We start from the raw sequence: 19541 nt of genomic DNA on the forward strand, positions 1-19541 counted from the left end.
TACCATTGGCGGGATGACAGCAGCTCGATGCTGAAGCTGTGGCAGGTCCAGTGGATTTGGTTTTATTGGGGACGAGACCAGTATAGATCCAGTGGGGTTTAACAATGAAGGTTTTGAATCCACAGGAAACATTCTGCAAATGCAATTTAAAAAAATAAATTAATATATTCTTATTTAAAACTTTAAACATACAATCACCGTAATTCCTTTTAAGTTAACATGTACACACACACACACTCGCACATACACACATCACATTAACTTTGCATATTTCAACAGTCAGGAAAAAAATCTACAGTGCTAATTTTCTAGGTAAAGAAGCCTAACGTTGCTTTATAGGTTGAAATTTATCTGAATTTAATCATCTGCATCTAACCAACGGAACAGTCTGAACAAGGGCCATTATAAAAAGTTAGGTCCTAATTTATCATTAACATAGGTTACAAACTATGTTACCTGCAACAGAATGTTTCTCTAGGATCACAGAGTATTTTTTTTAAAACATCTGAATAAACCACCATCATTTTAAAACCAAGAATCTCACCCAAAATCCCAGACTTCTGGTTTCTCATGAAAAATGGGAAGAAATGGCACCGCAGACGCAGCACTCCCATGCAACAGCGGGCTGAACTCGCAGGGCTGCCCTCCCCACCCAGCCCGTGCTCCCCAGTCACAGCCCTGCCATCTCACACTCCACCAGCTTCACTCATTTTCAGGACATACACTTGAGTTTAGGACACCCAACGTATGAACTGGGGAAATTATATCAATACCTTACAGGTTCCATCATATTTCCCAGTGTTGTCAGTTACTGGGGAAAGATGAACATTTTCAAAGGTATAAATTGGTAAGAAAATTAGAATGTGTAAAAGAAAACAATTTACATATTACACAAAGAATAAAGATAATATTAAAGATATAGAAGACAACTGAAAGTGTTATTTTGATAGTTTGGAAGTGAAGTAAACTTTAGAGTATCATCCAGAGACCACTATATATTTATAAGGAATTTCAGAATTTCACGACTATTGTCATGGTCATCTCTTAGGATGCTCCTCTCCTGTTAGATTACTGCCATCCTAATTTTTCCTTCATTTATAAATTTATAAATAGTTACTGATTATAAAAAAAAAAGTTACTGGGCTTCCCTGGTGGCGCAGTAGTTGAGAGTCCGCCTGCTGATGCAGGGGACACGGGTTCGTGCCCCGGTCCGGGAAGATCCCACATGCCACGGAGCGGCTGGGCCCGTGAGCCATGGCCGCTGAGCCTGAGCGTCCGGAGCCTGTGCTCCGCAACGGGAGAGGCCACAACAGTGAGAGGCCCGCGTAGCGCAAAAAAAAAAAAAAAAAAAAGTTACTGAAACCAGCAGTGTGAAACACAGGTAACTCTTATTTTAGTTGAAATATTTCAATAAAGCATGCTTAAAAAGGACCACACAGCTTGAATCCATTGATGTTTACTCTAAAGCCTGGGACAATTAAAATCTAGATTACTGTGACATGAGAAGAAAAGAGGGCTAGAATCTTCAATTTTCTGAAAAACCAACGGTTAAGTAGGAGCCCTATATTGTTTCAATTCTTGCTGATTAAAATTCTAGTATCTACCATATAAAAACCTCTTTGGAGAAACCATTAGTGTTATGTTCAATATTATTCTAGTACCAAGTCTCATTCTAGAATATGTAAGATGCACAATATACTGGATATGGACTGAAAGCACAGTGACACCAGGACACACTATGGAAACTGAGCTCTGAGCAGAACTTGGCTATCTCCTGAGAGCCTCTTTCTTATTAAAAAGGGGAAAAAAACAAAAACAAAAACCAGAACTGGATTGGGTTTCTGGTTAAATGACGTTTTAGTCTAATTCATTTCTAGAATTTGCACCAATCCAACATTCTACTGTGATTCTAGGTGAGTCCATTGCTTTCAAGGAAAAGGAAACACCCAGGAAATTAAATATATTAAAGAAGTTGGCATCTACTCCTGCAAAATATGTATTTTTACAGTAATTTTTATAAAAACCATTAAGATTATATTTGCATATTATTGATTTGACTAAAAGTACTTATAAGGTAATTTGTATCGTACCTGATATTTTGAATTACAAATATGAATAACCTACAGTTTTAACTGATACAAAAAAGTGATCGTTATATAATGATCACTAAGTTAAATCTTGATTACGCTTTCTAACACACTTTCACTCCAGCTCCCATCTTCGCCCTCAGCATCTCTCACATGTCATGTGCAGGCCCCCAGGCCTGGCTTGAGGCTGCTCGGTCTGGGGGCAAAGCTGGAGCCAGCGCCCCCCACACCTCCACTTTCACCACCACGTCACACGGCTCTGCCACAGAGCGGCTCAGGCCACAGCTCTGTGAGCTGACAGCCCCTTCTCTGCTATCATAATATGGCACACACGTAACAAGTGATGTAGAAAGAAATTAAAACCTTTCTTATTAAAGAATAATGATCACACAATTCTCTTTGGTTACTTAATCAGGGGAACAGCATCAGAACCCAACACTAAAAGCAGACAGAGGGACTTCCCTGGTGGCGCAGTGGTTAAGAATCCGCCTGCCAATGCAGGGGACATGAGTTCGAGCCTTGGCCCAGGAGGATCCCACATGCCGCGGAGCAACTAAGCCCGTGCGCCACAACTACCGAGCCTGTGCTCTAGAGCCCACGAGCCACGACTACTGAAGCCCACACGCCTAGAGCCCGTGCTCCGCATCAAGAGAAGCCACCGCAATGAGAAGCCCATGCACCACGACCAAGAGTAGCCCCCGCTCGCCACAACTAGAGAAAGCCCGCACACAGCAACGAAGACCCAATGCAGCCATAAATAAATAAATAAATAAATAATTTAAAAAAAAATAAATAAAAGCAGACAGACTCTCTCACTTGCCAGTATTTCTACAGGAGTAACCTCAGCAGCCAGCACCGCCCTAGGGTTCAGTCTGCAACCAAGAGAGTAAAGAGCAGGAGGAGGTCAAGGCGGGAGCCTCACCGCTGCCTCTCGGGTTCCCCGTCCACATCCTCGTCGGCACTGCACGTGGCACTGGAGTCGTGGTCAGAGGGGAGCTCGGGCCTCGGGGCACTCATCTGCTGGGCCACCCCTAGGTCGTCGCCTCCAGGCTCCGGCTTCTCGCTGCCTCTCTCCAGATCTCTGTCTTTGGGGTCCCCTTCGACTCTGGATGGACTGCTTTCTGGCATTTCCACGTCCGCAGCGTCAGCCTTGGTGGCCAAGGGGAGGTCCAGAGCAGAAGTGCCTTCAGCCCCGCACTCCCTGTGCCCCACGTCCATCGGCTCTGCTGTGTCCACTGCCACGCTGTCGTTCGCCTGGGTCTCCACACTGGCATCCTCGGCTGCTTCTGTGCTCGGAACTGCCGGCGACGGAGAGGCCCTGGGCACGGGGTCGGGCGTGGTCCCCCGAGGAGGCACGTTTTCAGTGCTGTCTTCGCCGGGCTTGACAGCTTCAACTGGTGAAGGAGAAGGAGCACTTTCTGTACCAGAACTATTTTCAGCACCTTGAAGATAATGGTACAGCATAAAAATCTGATAGTGAACAGCATCCGCTAGTGACAGCAGCCACGCCTGAAAGTACTCGTTCAGGATGAACTATCCTCCTCTGATGACCTCACTGAAGTATTACAGCCATTGGGAAAACTAAAGTTGTTTCATAAGTAGAGTATGAAAGGGAAACATCAAGCTGTCTTGGCCTTCAGAAACTGAAAGCATAAAAGCTTTTAATGTCTAAAAATAATCCATACGAAATTTGAAAAACAAAGAAAGATAGAAAAACAAAACTAAACAAAAAACATTCCCATAAATGATAACGTTCTGGTTTATTTCTACCAGCCTGTTTCTGTGCTTTTCTTTTTACCCAGGAGAGCTAACACTAGAACAGCACCATCCAACAGTAACATAATGCACATTACATCTGTAATTTTAATTTTTCTGGTGGCCATGTTAAAAAAGTAAAAAGAGAGACAGATAAAATTAACTTCAACAATATACCTTATTTAACCCAGTATGTGCAAAATATTATCATTTTAAATGTAACCAATATAGAAACCTAGTAATAAGATGTTTTACCTTTTTTGGTACTAAGTCTTCAAAATCTGATTGTATTTCACATTTTCAGCACATCTCAATTTGGACTACAGTCGTCCCCTGGTGTCTGCAGACCAACCCCCATGCCCCCACCACGGACACCAAAATCCACGGATGCTCAGGTACCTGATGTAAAACGGCAGCATGTGCATATATAACCTAATCCTCCCGTATCCTTTAAATCATCTATAGATTACTTACAATTACTTGTAATACGTAATACAATACAAATGCTGTGTAAATAGCTGTAAATACAATGTAAATGCTATGTAAATAGTTGCCACTCTGTGGAATTTTGCTTTTGGGAACTTTCCGGAATTTTTTTCTGAATATTTTCCACCCACGGTTGAACTGCAGGACCCTCAGATAGAGGGAAGACTGTACTCACATTTCAAGAACTCAATAGCCACATGTGTGTCTAGTGGCTACCACATTAGACAACAAAGCTCTAGAACAATATCACATAGATTTTTTAACTTAACGTTGTAACACTGGTCTTTCCCATCGTTTGTACCATTTCATAAATATACTTTTAATGCGTTTTGACATCTTTACCCAGATTATCTCAAAGGAATCACAAATTCACTATATCCTACTCTGGACAGGTATTCAACTCTCCCAAGTCCCAACTCAAGTTCTTTTTTAGTGTTTAGTATCCAACAAACAAACCAGGAACCTAGGAGTCACCTTTTAAAACACTCCTCTCATTTGTCCCCATATCCTGCCTCGATGAGTCTCACAGATCTTCTAAAAATATCCCTCAAATCCAGCCATTTCTGTTCAACTTCACAACTGCCACTCGACTCCAAAACCGACTCTTCTGACCACCACCCCAGACCATTCTCTACGACAAGGCCAGAGTGAGTTTAAAAGCCAAATTTTACCAAAACTCACTCACACTCTCTCCCCCTCACTGCTCCCAGGATAAAGTTCCAAACTCCTGAGCGTGGCCTTGCTGCAAGCGTCCAGCCTCATCTCGAGCCCTGCATTCTCTGTGTCCCATATCACTGGCCTTCTTTCAGTTCTGTGAATGCCCCATGCGTCCGCTACCACATACTTCATACATTCTGAACGGCTTTCACCTACTTTTCCCCCTTTGGATATTAGATCAAATACCGCATGCTTAAAAACAAAAAAAAAACCCCACATGCTTAAAAAAAGTCTTCTATCATTTCCTTAACAAAGTTGAATTTTGCTTCTATGGTTCTTATGGCACATGTCCTGATTACAGTTACAATTTTACATTTATTCACAATTATTTGATTCCTTGCTGTTGCTCTCACTAGGCTGTAAATACCATTAAGGGCAAGGATCATATATTTTGCTTATCAGTTAAGTCCTAGAGACAAGCACAAGGCCGAGTGCCTGGCACAGAGCAGACTCAAACATTTACTGAAGTAAGAAGTGAATGAATGGCTGTGAATGTGTCTTTAAATTTACTTCACCTTTCCTCTATTAGTGGATCCTTGGGCTACTTCCAACTTGACACTGCTATAAACAGTTACACAGAGATGTTCACTTCAAGTTAAGTTTTCAATTATTTTCTTAAAATAGACTAGAAGACAACATAAAACTTTCAATCTCCCTAAAATGAATACACATATCTCCAATGAGAATCCCAGCGGTTTGTAAGAAAACTTCTTAAACTACACAGACCAATTTATAATTTATATGAAAAAATAAGTCCCTGAGAAAATCCAAGAAAATTAGAAAAAGCATTAGCGTGAGAGAGACTTGATTTATATTTTATAAGGTTCACTCTGGCTGTTCTTTGGAGGAAAAAAACATAATGGAACGAACAGCAGCAAGCAGACCAATCCAGAGGCCACTGCAGCAGAGGTGACAGGGGCTCAGAAGCAGGGTGGCAGCAGTGGAGGGAGGCAGATGTGACGAGAGTCTAAATAATGCATCTAAAGACAAGTGAGCAACCCTCGTTGATGGCCCACACGTGGGGTATGAGAGAGAGCTGGCATCATTTACGGACCGAGGGAGAGACTCGAGGGAAAGCAGGCTGTAGTGGTGGGGAAACACAAGTCAGCTCTGGATGTTAACTCTTAGGTATCCAAGTAGAGATGTTAAATAGGCAGTTAGATGTATGAGCCTGGATTCAGATGAGACTTCAAGTCTCAAAAATAAAAACAAAATCAAAAGACAAAAGCTCAGAAGAGCACCTCACAGGTAGTAAGGTCTCAATATACAGCAGCAATTACTATTAGTGAAAAATGCTACCAAAACGTTGAAAGGCCAACAAAAAGCCCGACTTCATCCTCATTTCTATACATATGGTGATGGAAAGCCTCAAACCCAAGGACAAATGAACAAGTCATTTCTCTTCCACATACAGGAGGACATGTTAGTGATTACACAGATGATATCATCTGACATAAGCACTTTTTCAGTTATTTTCTTCTTCCAAGCCACAAAAGAGTAGGAATATTTCCAAGGCACAGCGCTTCACCAAGCACTAGCCAAATGTGAGTGCCTTTTTTTCTCTCCCCCGCCAAAACACCGTAAGGAACGATTTAGAACAAGAACACATCCAAATTCTGGTAAGGTTTTGGTCTTTCTGATTTAACTCATCTAGTCACAAAAGACACTCCCACGGCTAGAGGCGTGTCTCAGGAAGCCAGACACGGAGGCTCTGCTTTCAGCAGACACCTCCCCTCTCCCGTGGGCAAGAGCCCGACCCCACAACCAACAGGAGGTCTGCAGGGTCTCCGGAAGCTGGGCAGTGAGACGGGGCATAGCTCGTGGACACCACAGTGTACTTTCTTTTCTCCGGCACTTTCCAAATGAAATTAAGTCAAAGGAAATGAAGATCCCACAATTCTAGGGGCAAGTTCATTTCCTATTAATAGGAAACTATTCTAGATGTCACGACACAAGCATATGTATAAATGGGCATGACGTGACCATGCTACCCCACACTAGAGCCGATGGAAACAGGATTTTAATACCTCACTCAACCTTAATCACCTTATCTGACAATTTGAAAAAAGCTTCACACTAAGACAAAGTAACAGGAGAGAAACAGAAGGAAAAAAGTCACTTTCTGGTGCTCAGTTTTTAGGAATCTGTTAGCCCATGCATGGATAGGCTTCTCTGTTCTGAAATAAACACGTATATGACAAATAGGCTTGGCCCTTCTTATGAACTGGATCGTGTCCCCCTGCCCCCAAAATTTATGTTAAAGCCCTAACCCTCAATGTGACTGTATTTGGAGATAATGACCTTAAGGAGGTAATTAAGGTTAAATGAGGTCTAAGAGTGGGGCCCTAATCCAAATGATAGATTTCTATTGTTTAAGCCGCCCAGTCTGTGAAATACAGGCTTCATGTACATTTATAACCCAGGGAATACTGGCTACCAGCTACAAACCTATTAACAAACTCTGGGGCTTCCCTGGTGGCGCAGTGGTTGAGAGTCCGCCTGCCGATGCAGGGGACACGGGTTCGTGCCCCGGTCTGGGAGGATCCCACATGCTGCGGAGCGGCTGGGCCCATGAGCCATGGCCGCTGAGCCTGCGTGTCCGGAGCCTATGCTCCGCAACAGGAGAGGCCACAGCAGTGAGAGGCCCGCGTACCGCAAAATAAATAAATAAATAAATAATAAATAAAATTAACAAACTCTGAGGACCTCTTTCAAAGTGTCAGACACACCCTCCCCGCCAACTGTCTGCAGGACCCTCATTCTACCCCAGGATGAGCCTACTCCAACAGTCTCTTTACTTTTGTAACAGCTGCCTCATTTTTCACAAAACCTCACAGAATAAAGTTTACTGTTCAAAGCCAAAACCCATTTCAAGACAAATTTTAAGCTGAAAACCCAGTAACGACAACTTGTAGAAAAAAAATAATAAAACAAAATGTAAAACTCCTGGAAGTTGTAGAACCTCTTAAGCTTAAAATATAGGAGCCTACAAAAGAAAATGTAAATAGCTCTAATTACCTGCAAAGTTTAAACTCTGGTAATTTAAAGATAAAACAAAACAAAAAGCAAATGAGATGGAGGGAATATTTGCATACATAAAAACATGAACATGTTTAAGATATAATATATACAGAGCTACTGAAATCACTGTGAAAATCCCCACTTCAGAAGAGCAGAGTTTTCAAAAGAAATCCAAGGCAACTTTGAAAGTAATGTAAACTGAAATAAATTAGGTAACTTTTTTAATTAGGAAAAAAATCAAGAAAATATTTGCTTTTTCAGGAAGTTGTCATTAATTTGTTCAAATGACGAAAAGGATTTTATTAAGTTTTTTGGGCTGACGTTTTTTTCTGCCAGTGCCTCTGGGTCATTAATACTTTTTACGTGAAAACATCAATATGACATGTGTAAGCTTTGTAAACACTGAAATAAATCAAGCTCAATGGAATAAAGTAAAGAGGGAAATGTAACTGATGATACCGACTGAACCAATACGTGTGGCAACGATCCAGACTCACAGACATTTTACTGATGTTGGCACTTAGTGTCAGGACCACCATCTTCAAGATCTTTTGGATGTAGCACCTGGGCCGTCTTAGGAGCTCCATAAATAAATATGTGCTGAGTGAACGAATAAATGCATTGTGTTCACGTTTCCTTAATGAAGCAATTCCTAGATAGTCAAATGACCAAGGTACACGTCACGCATCTGGGCCAGCAGAAGCCACAACCAGATGGAAGATCTGAGATACCTTCACTGTCCTCGGGATTTTCCTCTTCGTTGGAGGCTTCGATGTCCTCGTCCTCCTGAGCAGAAACGGTGGAAGCTACACTTTCACACTGAGACACATCTCGCTCTTCACGAGGCTTCCGTGAGGCCTAAAGGAGTGAAAATATTGCTATTTGGGATTTAAGTAACTAAAAGGAAAGAAACAAACCTTCTCACACCTGAGGTGAGGCAGAACACTGGCGCGCACACACCAGACCAGCAGGCTGTGTGTCCAACAAGCGCTCTGGCTGGAGTGCAGTCACCTCGGGGATCCACTAACGGGCCTTTTGTGCAGGTGGATGGATGGCTTTCATCAAATTGATCAAAAGTTACGTCGGAGCCGTTTTTGGAACTACTCATCGCTATACATGTACAAACAGCCAAAACCCACAAAACTCCTGCTTTTTATTTTCATATATTTATTTTCTAATAAAAATAACACGTTGGAATGTGGAAGACAGAAAAGTATGTTAAGAAAAGTAAGAACTGCTCATAATTCTAGCAGCTAGAGATTCTAAGTATACTGCTGCATTTCCTTTCAGTCTTTTACATGCATATACGTCTGTATAAATGTTTATGTACACATGTGAACAAAACAGGATGGCCCTATGTAGTTATATATCCTATCTTTTTTTTAACAATATAATCATGAACTACACACACACCTACTTTACAAATGCTTCAAGGTTACTACTTTTATTAATGATCCCATTAAAACACTCTACCAATATATATTTCAAATTTTCCTATTTCAAGGCATTCAGGTTGTTAATAATGCTGCAATAGCCTTCCTTCACTAGCATTAAGAATTATATGATTTCATAGGCAACAACTCATAGTTGTTACTGAATTTCTTTTACTATTAATGAGAACAAATTCCTTTTTTTTTAAAATAGGATTTTCCCTTCTGAAAACTACATGTTTACGTAAAATTGTTCATTCTTCTACTGGGGTCACTTGTCTGTAAGTGTATGTGTTTATATACGTAAATGTAAGGCGTTAGCCATTTACTGTACTATCTCTAGGGTCCCGGCCCTGGCAGTCTTCTGTTCTGTGCCTCCTACAGACCCTGCACATCACCAGGCAGCAGCTGCCAGCCTCTCCCAGGGAGAGATTCCTCAGAGCTAACACATAACAGATTCCTATTACCACACCCCAACTGTGAAAAATTACCAATACTCTTATTCTCGTTTCTTCTTACTCTTAGTTTAGATATGAATATGCTATTTAGGATCCAACCTAAAGCATTAATTAAGTCAAGAGAAAAATCCATTTTCTGACATCAGGGTAATAGAACTAGATGAAATTCTGAAGACCAAAAACAAACCCATCCTTATGTTCTGAGCAAAAACACAGGGAAGACTCCTCTGGTACATTTTCTAAAAAGCCTTCAGAAGGTTCCATGAATGCTCTATTTTTGAGCATTAGCTAATAGCTACTCTGTGGATTTTCTCAGTGCCCCACCTGTACCCTCCCTCTGGCAGCATCCACCCATTCTGCGGGGCGCTGTCCTGGACAGCTGCAGAAGAGACAGCAATTCACCATGACGGCGACATCCCTCTCCTCACACGCAGTGAGCTACTGCACCTCCAGACCCCTGCTTCATTATATGAGAGTATTCGTTTTAAACGGAAATGTAACACCTATAAATCTTCCACTGAGTTTTAACAGGTATTAGACATTTTGTCATTTTTTCCTGAAATCTTTTTAAAAAGGATAAAATGCTCTACTCAAGGTTAGTTGCAACGTGAAATCTGAAACGTTATCGATACACTTTTGGTACTCTATTAAAATGCATTCCTCTATCTTGTACTTTGGTGTATTAAAGAACATTTTATGGATCTTTTATCCATACCCAACATACACTGTGACATCATGAGTTGGTCACTTGGAAAATGAGTTAGAGATTTTTAAAATTTGGATACATTTCATTACATATCAAAATATCACATTAGTTATTACCACTAATCTCATCAGAAAAGTCTGAGTATTGTGAAGATGTTAATTAAGCTCACGGTGAGAGATACACACTTCCCAAAATTCTAATTTTTGCCTGAAAGCTGGAAATTTAAAAGTGGCAACAAATACTAATGGTTGTTTTCTTTCAAGACAGGCTCATTCATTTTCAAGAAGATGTCTGCAAAATATTCAGGGGTCTGAAAAACCATATCTGTTCTGTCATTCTTTTAATTAAAAATAACATTCCATGGAAGAGGGGGGTGCCTAGTTCAGCTTGGAACTCAAATGACACAAGAGTGCCTTCCCTTGAGACCCGCTGCTCACCAGGACCGGGCAGAGGGCTCTCTGCACCCTCCCACCGTCAAACAGGTAAGGCTCAAGATTTACCAAAGTCAATTTTCAGTTGCTTCATCAAGGGCATTCTTAAGTGAAACTGCCGTTTACAAAACACAGCTGCAACTGCTTGGAGATGAAGAGCGTGCTGAGCGCCGCGGTGCCCGGTGGCGCCCGGTTCTGCTAAGGCACCAGCACTCTCACTCACAGCTGCTTTGACACCACGGATGCAAATGTCCGGACAGTGGAAAAAGGAAACATCTGAATATTTTTATGAAAATAGCTTTGACTTCATGGAACCCTCAAAGAGCTCTGTGAACTCTGAGAACACTGGAACTTCCTGGTTAAGGAATTTTCAATAATCTTTCAATAATTTTCAAAACTTGCCGGTTTTTAGTTTTTACCCCATGGAATCTTTCTGAGAAAATGTTTTTTTAATATGACAAATCAACTCAATCAACATGGTAGACACAACTAAAGTTTTCAATTCAAACTCCAAAATGCTTATATTTTTCAAATCCAGCCCACAGAAACTCAAAAGTACTGAATCGCCATTAGTACCAACAGAAATTTTACTCCTTATCAGTAAAACAAATCGTCAACTTGTGCCAAGAAACCAGCATTTCCCTTTACAGGTAAACACAAATAAAAATACAAGATACGCTGATTCACTTTGTTATACAGCAGAAACTAACACAACACTGTAAAGCAATTATACTCCAATAAAGATGTTAAAAAAAAATACAAGATACAAAAAAGTTTCCTTCAAAGCCAATCTCTGAAGCTCAAAAAAAAAAACTAAGTAAAAAACAGTAAGTAAAAGACTCACCACCCCTGATATACTCACTTTCTGTTTATGCTGCTGCAAGAGGTTGTCAAGATTGTGTCGTCTCTTATAGTTAAAATAGAAGTTTTTACATTGGGCTTCACTTTTAGTCCCCACCATCTTGGCAATCGCTGCCCAGTTACGACCATGTTCTACTAGACCTGGATTTTAAAAACAGACCAAACATTAACCAAGGAGCCACCTGATAAAGCAACAAGAATAATGATAAAATCAACTTAATTCACTGCATTCACAATCATTAACACTAAAAGTGTTTTTTCAATTATTTATCGATATACTTCAATGCTTGCTGAAATGTGATTCACACAAAACTCATTAACAGCTCTATTTTTCTACCCAAAGTTAAAACATGCTCATTAATGGAAGGACTCAACCTTATCCTTGTTATATATCTCCCAGAAGACTAGGACAATGCTGGACACACAGTAAGAGCCCAAACACTGTAAACTGAGTGATTAGGTACCGTACTTCTAAATCTTTGGAAACAGTATATCAATACAAAGTTAATAAGGTAATCAAACGTAAGTGATTAACACAAAGTAAAGATATACTTAAGGTTCCATTTATAATCAGCATGTCTTCAGTCCATTCCCAATCAAGGATGCCCTCAAAAATATGAACCAGTTTTTTTTTCTTTTAGACCTGTTGTAATACAATACATCACAGGAACCTACTCAATCTGACATTTCTTCCAACAAATGATGCACGTATGTACACAGATACATATGTGCAACGAGTATGGATATATAAATGCATAAATACAGAGAGATATTTTAGACATAGGTGTATCCAAGCAGGAATTTCTAGTACAAATTCATTAATTTATGGGAAAACATCAATTTCCCAAGGTTAACACCAGTAGCTTCCTTAACAATGATAACTGGAAGATCATCTCCAGACCCTGCTGACATCTGACTATAAAAGCTGGAAGGAGTGGTGCCTGAGCAGTCACGTGCTAGGACATGCACCTGACAAAAGCACGCTGTGGCAGAGCTGACACCTAACTACTCCACTGTGACGCTGGGACAGTCAGATGACAGTAATACACAGAAGCATGACAGTCACAGATGCGCTAACCATGGCAATAAACTTCAAACAAAAATATTTTGAAGACAGACCACTCTAAACTGCTGTATTTTTGGTAAGGTTGGTTTATATGATTCTTAAATGCATTACTCATTATCAGCTAAACAGAAAATAAATCTGAAATGTGTCACTAAAAGTTCAAGCTATTTGCAATAATTTCTCTTTAGAACTACAAGGTAAATCCTTAACCCCGAAAAGAGCTGGCTAATCTTTCTCAAAATCAGCTTACTTAAAAAATAATTTTTTATTTATAAACCAATTATCTATCCTTTTAGAAATTTTAGTTCAATCTCAAACTGTGTGACATTTATAAGAAACAACAGAAGAACACAAGATCCGTAAAGTTCCAGAGTAAGATGAAGGCCACACAGCTAGCAAAGTGTCAGAAGCAGAATTCAAACCTTCATCTGTCTGGCTACAAAGTCCATGCTCTCTCCTCTGGATCATTTTATAATCAAACTTAGCCTTACTAAATGCAAACTGAGAAAGTATTTATCATTCTATTAAATGCAACTTTTAAATAAGAGAGTTTTTATATCAAATACCTTCCAAAACTTTAATAGCATTTAATCACAACTATTCTGGAAAACTGAAAGTAGCTTACTTGCTCTCTAATAAGACATTCAAAACAAAATGAGAGAGAAAAATTCCTCAGAAGTGGGCCTCTTAAACAAGGCACACTGGGGCACCTTACAGGGCACCACACCATCAAAAAGAACTCTTGGGCTTCCCTGGTGGCGCAGTGGTTGAGAGCCCGCCTGCCGATGCAGGGGACACGGGTTCATGCCCCGGTCCGGGAAGATCCCACATGCCGCGGAGCGGCTGGGCCCGTGAGCCATGGCCGTTGAGCCTGCGCATCCAGAGCCTGTGCTCCGCAACGGGAGAGGCCACAGCAGTGAGAGGCCCGCGTACCACAAAAAAAAAAAAAAGAACTCTTAAGTGTACTTCTAAATTCTACTTACCATTGTGGAAGAACGAACTCTTTTTTTTTCAATTAAAAAGAAATTAGTTCCATCTCACTCATTACCAATAACCCTAAAAACAAACAAACAAACAAAGAAAAACAAACCTGAAGAACCTGAACTACTATCATTTACCTTTTTTAGCAACTTCCATTTCTTCTTCTGTCCATCGAGAGGTTTCTACAGGTTCTGTAGAAACTGAAATAAAGACAGAACCCAATAAGCCAGAGAAAAATGAAGTCCTTCATTCATAGATTATATGGTACTAACGGTACAATCTACAGCCTAAATATTTATCTGACATAAAGCCACTTTAAAGCATTAGGTGAAAGAAACTATGGAAATAGGATGGTATCAGCCTCTCCTCTACTGTAATAGAAGGGAAAATCCCACACTCCTCAGTACCATGGTCTTCCTCAATGTTCTTTAACATTCCATCCATGTCCACATGTTTGAATGCGGTGCCTCCCCACTTCCTAGAGCTCCATCCCTTCTCTCCTGAAGTGTCAAAAGAAGCAGCCGCCCTTCTGCTTCCTGCCCAGGCAGGCGCAGTCCTCTCCTGTTCTCTGAACCCCCATCTCCCCCGAACTCCTGGAAGTCCCTGTGTTCATCCTCAGTGCCTGAAATCTAGCAAACAGATGGATCACAAACTGAACACTTTCTCCTTTACTTTAGAAAATTGAGACTCTCAGGCCTAAAATGAGCTCCTGCTATATTCTCCTTCTCAATTAACATTACTACCATTCACCCAGTCACTCCAATTATTATCAGGATCTTCAGACTAATTTTTGAAGCCTTAGACTAATTTTTAAATCTTTCCATCCATCTACCACTCACATGCAATGATGTATGTCAATTCTGGTCTCCTGAATACACCCCCTCGCTGCCTGGACCACTGAATGCATAAGGATGCCCTTCTAGCTGGTCCCTCAGCCTCCAGCCCTTACCCCAAACACACCTCCTCCACACTGTCACCAGAGTTATCTTTCTAAGACACCAATCTAATCACAACACTCCTCTGTTTAAAAACCTCTGTAGGCTCCCTACTTTGTAAGCAAAGCAGTTCAGACAAAGCCCACCATGATCTGCCCCCATCTGCTTGTCCAATTGTTTCCTTCACTTCATTCCTGTTATTTCCAAAACTTGCAATTTCTTTCATACTTCATGTTATGATAAACTTGGTACCACTGAACCACCAATGATGGTACTCATCATTAATATGATCCCATTATAAACTAATGAAGACAGTCTTTAATAAGAAAGAGAAAAATGCGTGTACTCTTAGACCCAGTATTCCCTTGTCTAAGAATTTATTTCCATGAAAACTAATTTAACAGAAAGAAAATGCTATGCGAATAAAGATTTTTTTTCATTAAAGTGCTATCCATATTAGTTTTAAAGGCGGGAGGAGATGGCCAACATCTCACAGCCATTGAAAGTGAAAATGAAGATCACTTAGAAAGTAGAAAACATTCATGACATGTGCCCAGTAAGAACATCAGGAAACAAGGTGGCACGCACACTAGGATTACAACACAGGAAAAAGAAAAACAGCTGTATTAGGTAGTAAGGTTGGGGCTCATGTTCTCTTTCAAAAGACTTTGATATTAAAGTCTAACAAATTTAGGGCTTCCCTGGTGGTGCAGTGGTTGAGAATCAGCCTGCCAATGCAGGGGACACGGGTTCAAGCCCTGGTCCGGGAAGGTTCCCACATGCCACAGAGCAACTAAGCCTGTGCGCCACAACTACTGAGCCTGCGCGCTAGAACCCACAAGCCACAACTACTGAAGCCCACAAGCCACAACTACTGAAGCCCGTGAGCCTAGAGCCCGTGCTCCGCAACGAGAGAAGCCTCCGCAATGAGAAACCCGCGCACCGCAACGAAGAGTAGCCCCCCCTCGCCGCAACTAGAGAAAGCCTGCGCGCAGCAACAAAGACCCAACGCAGCCAAAAATAAATAAAATACATAAATTCATTAAAAAAAAAAACAAATTTAAAGGCCAGAATTTCAGATCAGCATTTCTAGGCCATCAATATCAGAGGTCCCTCCTGCCTCACCCTAGCACTGAAACAGAATCCCAAACAAAATTCTGGCCCGTTTGCTCCAGTCTCGTCCACTCACTGGGTTCTGGCGGCGGTGGCAGAGGTGGGGGAGGCTCCTCGGTGGCTGCAGCAGCCGCAGCGCTGGCAGCTGCGGCCTCACTGGTCATGGACCTGGTGACCCGGCCCTTTCGGCGGCCCTGACTGTTGGCAGTCTTTCGGCCCCGGGGCGTGGCCTGCTCTCTCTCCTCAGTTTCTTCTGCTGTACTTTCTGTCTTATCCTTTTCCTTGGTGTTTTCTCTAGAAACAACAGCAAAAGAACGTTTTGTGTGATTTAAAAGCATACATACACCAAAAAGATTACAGCCTTGAAAATTCTTTAAATAGAAGTTGAATAAAACTATCCAACCTCCCAGTTATTTGGAATAACCGCTTGGGCTTCCCATCAATACAAACTCAACCTGCCCCAAAACACGCTCACCCTCCCCACCCTGCTTCCCGCTCCCTGGCCCCCTGACCAGCAGCTGCTGACGGTACCAGCACGCTCACAATCACTCAGTTTACAGATCCGACTTCAGCTTCAGCTCTTCCCCTTGTTAGTTACTTGTATGTGAACTAGTGCCTCGTTTTGGTCCTTTCCTCTCACTGATGTTTCTCCCACCAATTCCACCACCTCTATCTCTGTTACCTCTGCGTGTGTTCAGTGCCTTAGTAGCACAGTCACAGTCTCTTACAACAGCCTTCCTGACTTCTGCATCCCCATCCATTCTATACTGCTCATGGACCCATATTCTAGCACAACAGCTTTGGCAATAAACCATTTCCTCCATTCTAATCCTACCTATTCCCAAACAGAGCCATGCAGCCTCCTGAGTGAAGGTTACGCTTTAGCTTTCATTAAGGCTTTACCTAACTGGACCCCAACCTCCTTCCGCTTTTCTCCTTGAGGCGACCTACGTTCCAAACCAATGAAACCACTATCTGCCATTTCCCAAAGAGGCCTGTCCATTCACACCACTCCCTCTGTTCTACCCACACTGACCACTAGGCTCCTGCAACAAGCCCTCCAAACTATCCAGGCAGAAGGAAACCTCAACCTCTTCTCAATCTCCCAGCACACTTTATTGACTCTGCTCATTCCTTCCAGGCTTTTTTCTTTTCCTTAAAGAGTACTTGCATCTTGCCTAATTTTTCCTACTAGATCATAAACTACCTGGGAAGAGTATGTATCTTACGTATTTCTGCATCCTTCATAAGACCTAGCTCACAGCAGTAATAAATGAGTGCTTGTTAAATAAACTAGGGATTTTAAGAACAAAGTAAAAACAAGATATGGCAGGAACATATGAGCAGAACCACTGACCACGTGGAGGATATATGTTTTACCTGAATAACTAAAAAAAAAAAATTTTTTATAGATATCATCTTCTTAAAGCACAAAATTAGAATGGCATAAGTATCCAACTCTTTAAAAAACATGGCAAGTGATTTAGGCTGCTTTAGCTGCTGCAAAATTAGATAAACCTTCAGTATTTCCAAGAAGATTATAGAAATAACAATAAATATTAAAAAGAAACTGCTAACACAAGCAACAACCTGTATGGATCTCACACTTATTAAGTAAAAGCAGCCACACAACAGGAGATTACATACTGTACGATTCCATTTATATGAAATTATAGGAAAGGCAAAACAAATTAGTAGTTACCAGGGGCTGGGAATGGGGGGGAGGGAAACTACTGCAAAGGAGCACAGGGGAGCTTTCTTGGGGTGATGGAAATGTTCTGAGTCACGAGTGCGGCAACAGGTACACCAGTGCATACAACTGTCAAAATATATCAACGTATACCCTTAAAAACTGGTGAAATTTAGTCTATGCAAAATTATGCCTCAATAAAGCTGATCCTTGGAGGAAGAACAAACAAACCAGCTGCTAAGGGCCTCCCTGCACCCAACCCTGCCAAAACATGTACGCAAAGATATCAACGATAGCTGTCTCTGAGTGGCAGAATTACAGGTTAATTTTCTTTCTATTTTGCTCTCTCTTACTGATTTGCTGTAAGGAACTAGAATTATTTTTATAACCACGAAAACAGCAACAGCAACCACAAACAAACCAGGAAATCTGGGCTTCCCTGGTGGCACAGTGGTTAACAATCCACCTGTCAATGCAGGGGACACGGGTTTGAGCCCTGCTCTCGGAAGATCCCACATGCCACGGAGCAAGTAAGCCCGTGTGCCACAACTTCTAAGCCTGCGCTCTAGAGCCCGCGAGCCACAACTACTGAGCCCACGTGCCACAACTACTGAAGCCCACGCGCCTAGAGCCCATGCTGTACAATAAGAGAAGCCACAGCAATGAGAAGCCCACACACCGAAAAGGAAGATTAGCCCCCGCTTGCCGCAACTAGAGAAAGTCCACGCGCACCAACGAAGACCCAATGCAGCCAAAAATAAATTTTAAAAACAACAAAAAAAAATCAGGAAGTCTATTTTATATGAAAAATAAAATCCATAAAGCTGGAATAGAAGGTGTTATATAAATGAAAACCATTTAGCAGCATTTTTACACTAATGTACACTACCTGAGGTTCAAAACAAAAGATCCTGAGGTTCTTCCAAATCAAAGATTAAATTATACTCAGTGTATCTCAGTGATGGTGTATATTATTGTAGCTCATCCCTTCCGAAACAGAGTATGTCATGTTTGGCAAATAAGTCCATCAAGCCAAAAGTTATACTTACTGGAATATTCCACTCCTTAATTATGTCAAATAACTATTAGGTGATCAAAGCACACATCCCATTGATTCTTTTATCTAAAATTTTATACCTTCAATAGATTCAATCTCATTATTTAAAAATAACTATAACATTTAACTATTTAACTCACTTAGAGTCCTCCTTATCATCTTTTTCTTCTTCATCTTTCTTTTCCTCCTCTTTTTTTTCTGTTTTTTCTGCTTTATCTTCTTCTTTTTCTTCTACTTTTTCTTCTTGTGAGGGTCGGGCAATTTGCTGCTAGAATGAACCATCATTTGTAAAATTGGAAAGTAAAACAAACAGCTCCCCAAATCATAATGATAAATAATAAATATCTATGCAACAAATTTATGATTAACTTATTCACCATCTACAATGTAACTAGGGGTCATGTACTAAAAACGAGTCTAATGCTCTTTAATGTAGTCTATATGTATTGCTTAAAAGGTCACACACACATATAAACACACACAAATGTTCACAGTGTCTGGATCCATCAGACAGGTGACAATGTTAAGATTCCACTTAGAAATCTGAGGTTGGTACTCTCTTTTTGTAATTCCCACATCTAATCTGTCACTTACACATTTCAATTCTACTTGAAATTTGATAATTTGTCAAACCATCCCCCCGGTATTAGATCCTTAATATGTTCCCAAATTTTTCATCATTATGGATAATACTACAAGAAACCTCTTTATGCTTTTACTCTTTTGGGGAAACATTCATTTACTGGA

General features: G+C 41.0%; 1 protein-coding gene across 18 annotated transcripts in view; it reads right to left on the minus strand.

Moving 5' to 3' along the window:
• NCOR1 (nuclear receptor corepressor 1) overlaps positions 1-19541 on the minus strand; it is a 145924-nt gene that overhangs the window by 46753 nt on the left and 79630 nt on the right. For 12 of the 18 annotated variants that reach the window (XM_060135336.1, XM_060135345.1, XM_060135341.1 and 9 more), the window contains 7 exons: positions 18935-19062; positions 16124-16341; positions 14137-14199; positions 11954-12093; positions 8798-8924; positions 3010-3529; positions 4-133 (listed from right to left, as the gene is read on the minus strand). In XM_060135336.1, the coding sequence (XP_059991319.1) occupies positions 4-133; positions 3010-3529; positions 8798-8924; positions 11954-12093; positions 14137-14199; positions 16124-16341; positions 18935-19062 (1326 nt within the window). The remainder of the gene's footprint in view (positions 1-3; positions 134-3009; positions 3530-8797; positions 8925-11953; positions 12094-14136; positions 14200-16123; positions 16342-18934; positions 19063-19541) is intronic. The other 6 variants (XM_060135346.1, XM_060135338.1, XM_060135350.1 and 3 more) reach the window with 3 other exon arrangements.

Source organism: Lagenorhynchus albirostris, chromosome 20, assembly GCF_949774975.1.
Source record: "Lagenorhynchus albirostris chromosome 20, mLagAlb1.1, whole genome shotgun sequence".
Taxonomy (NCBI): domain Eukaryota; kingdom Metazoa; phylum Chordata; class Mammalia; order Artiodactyla; family Delphinidae; genus Lagenorhynchus; species Lagenorhynchus albirostris.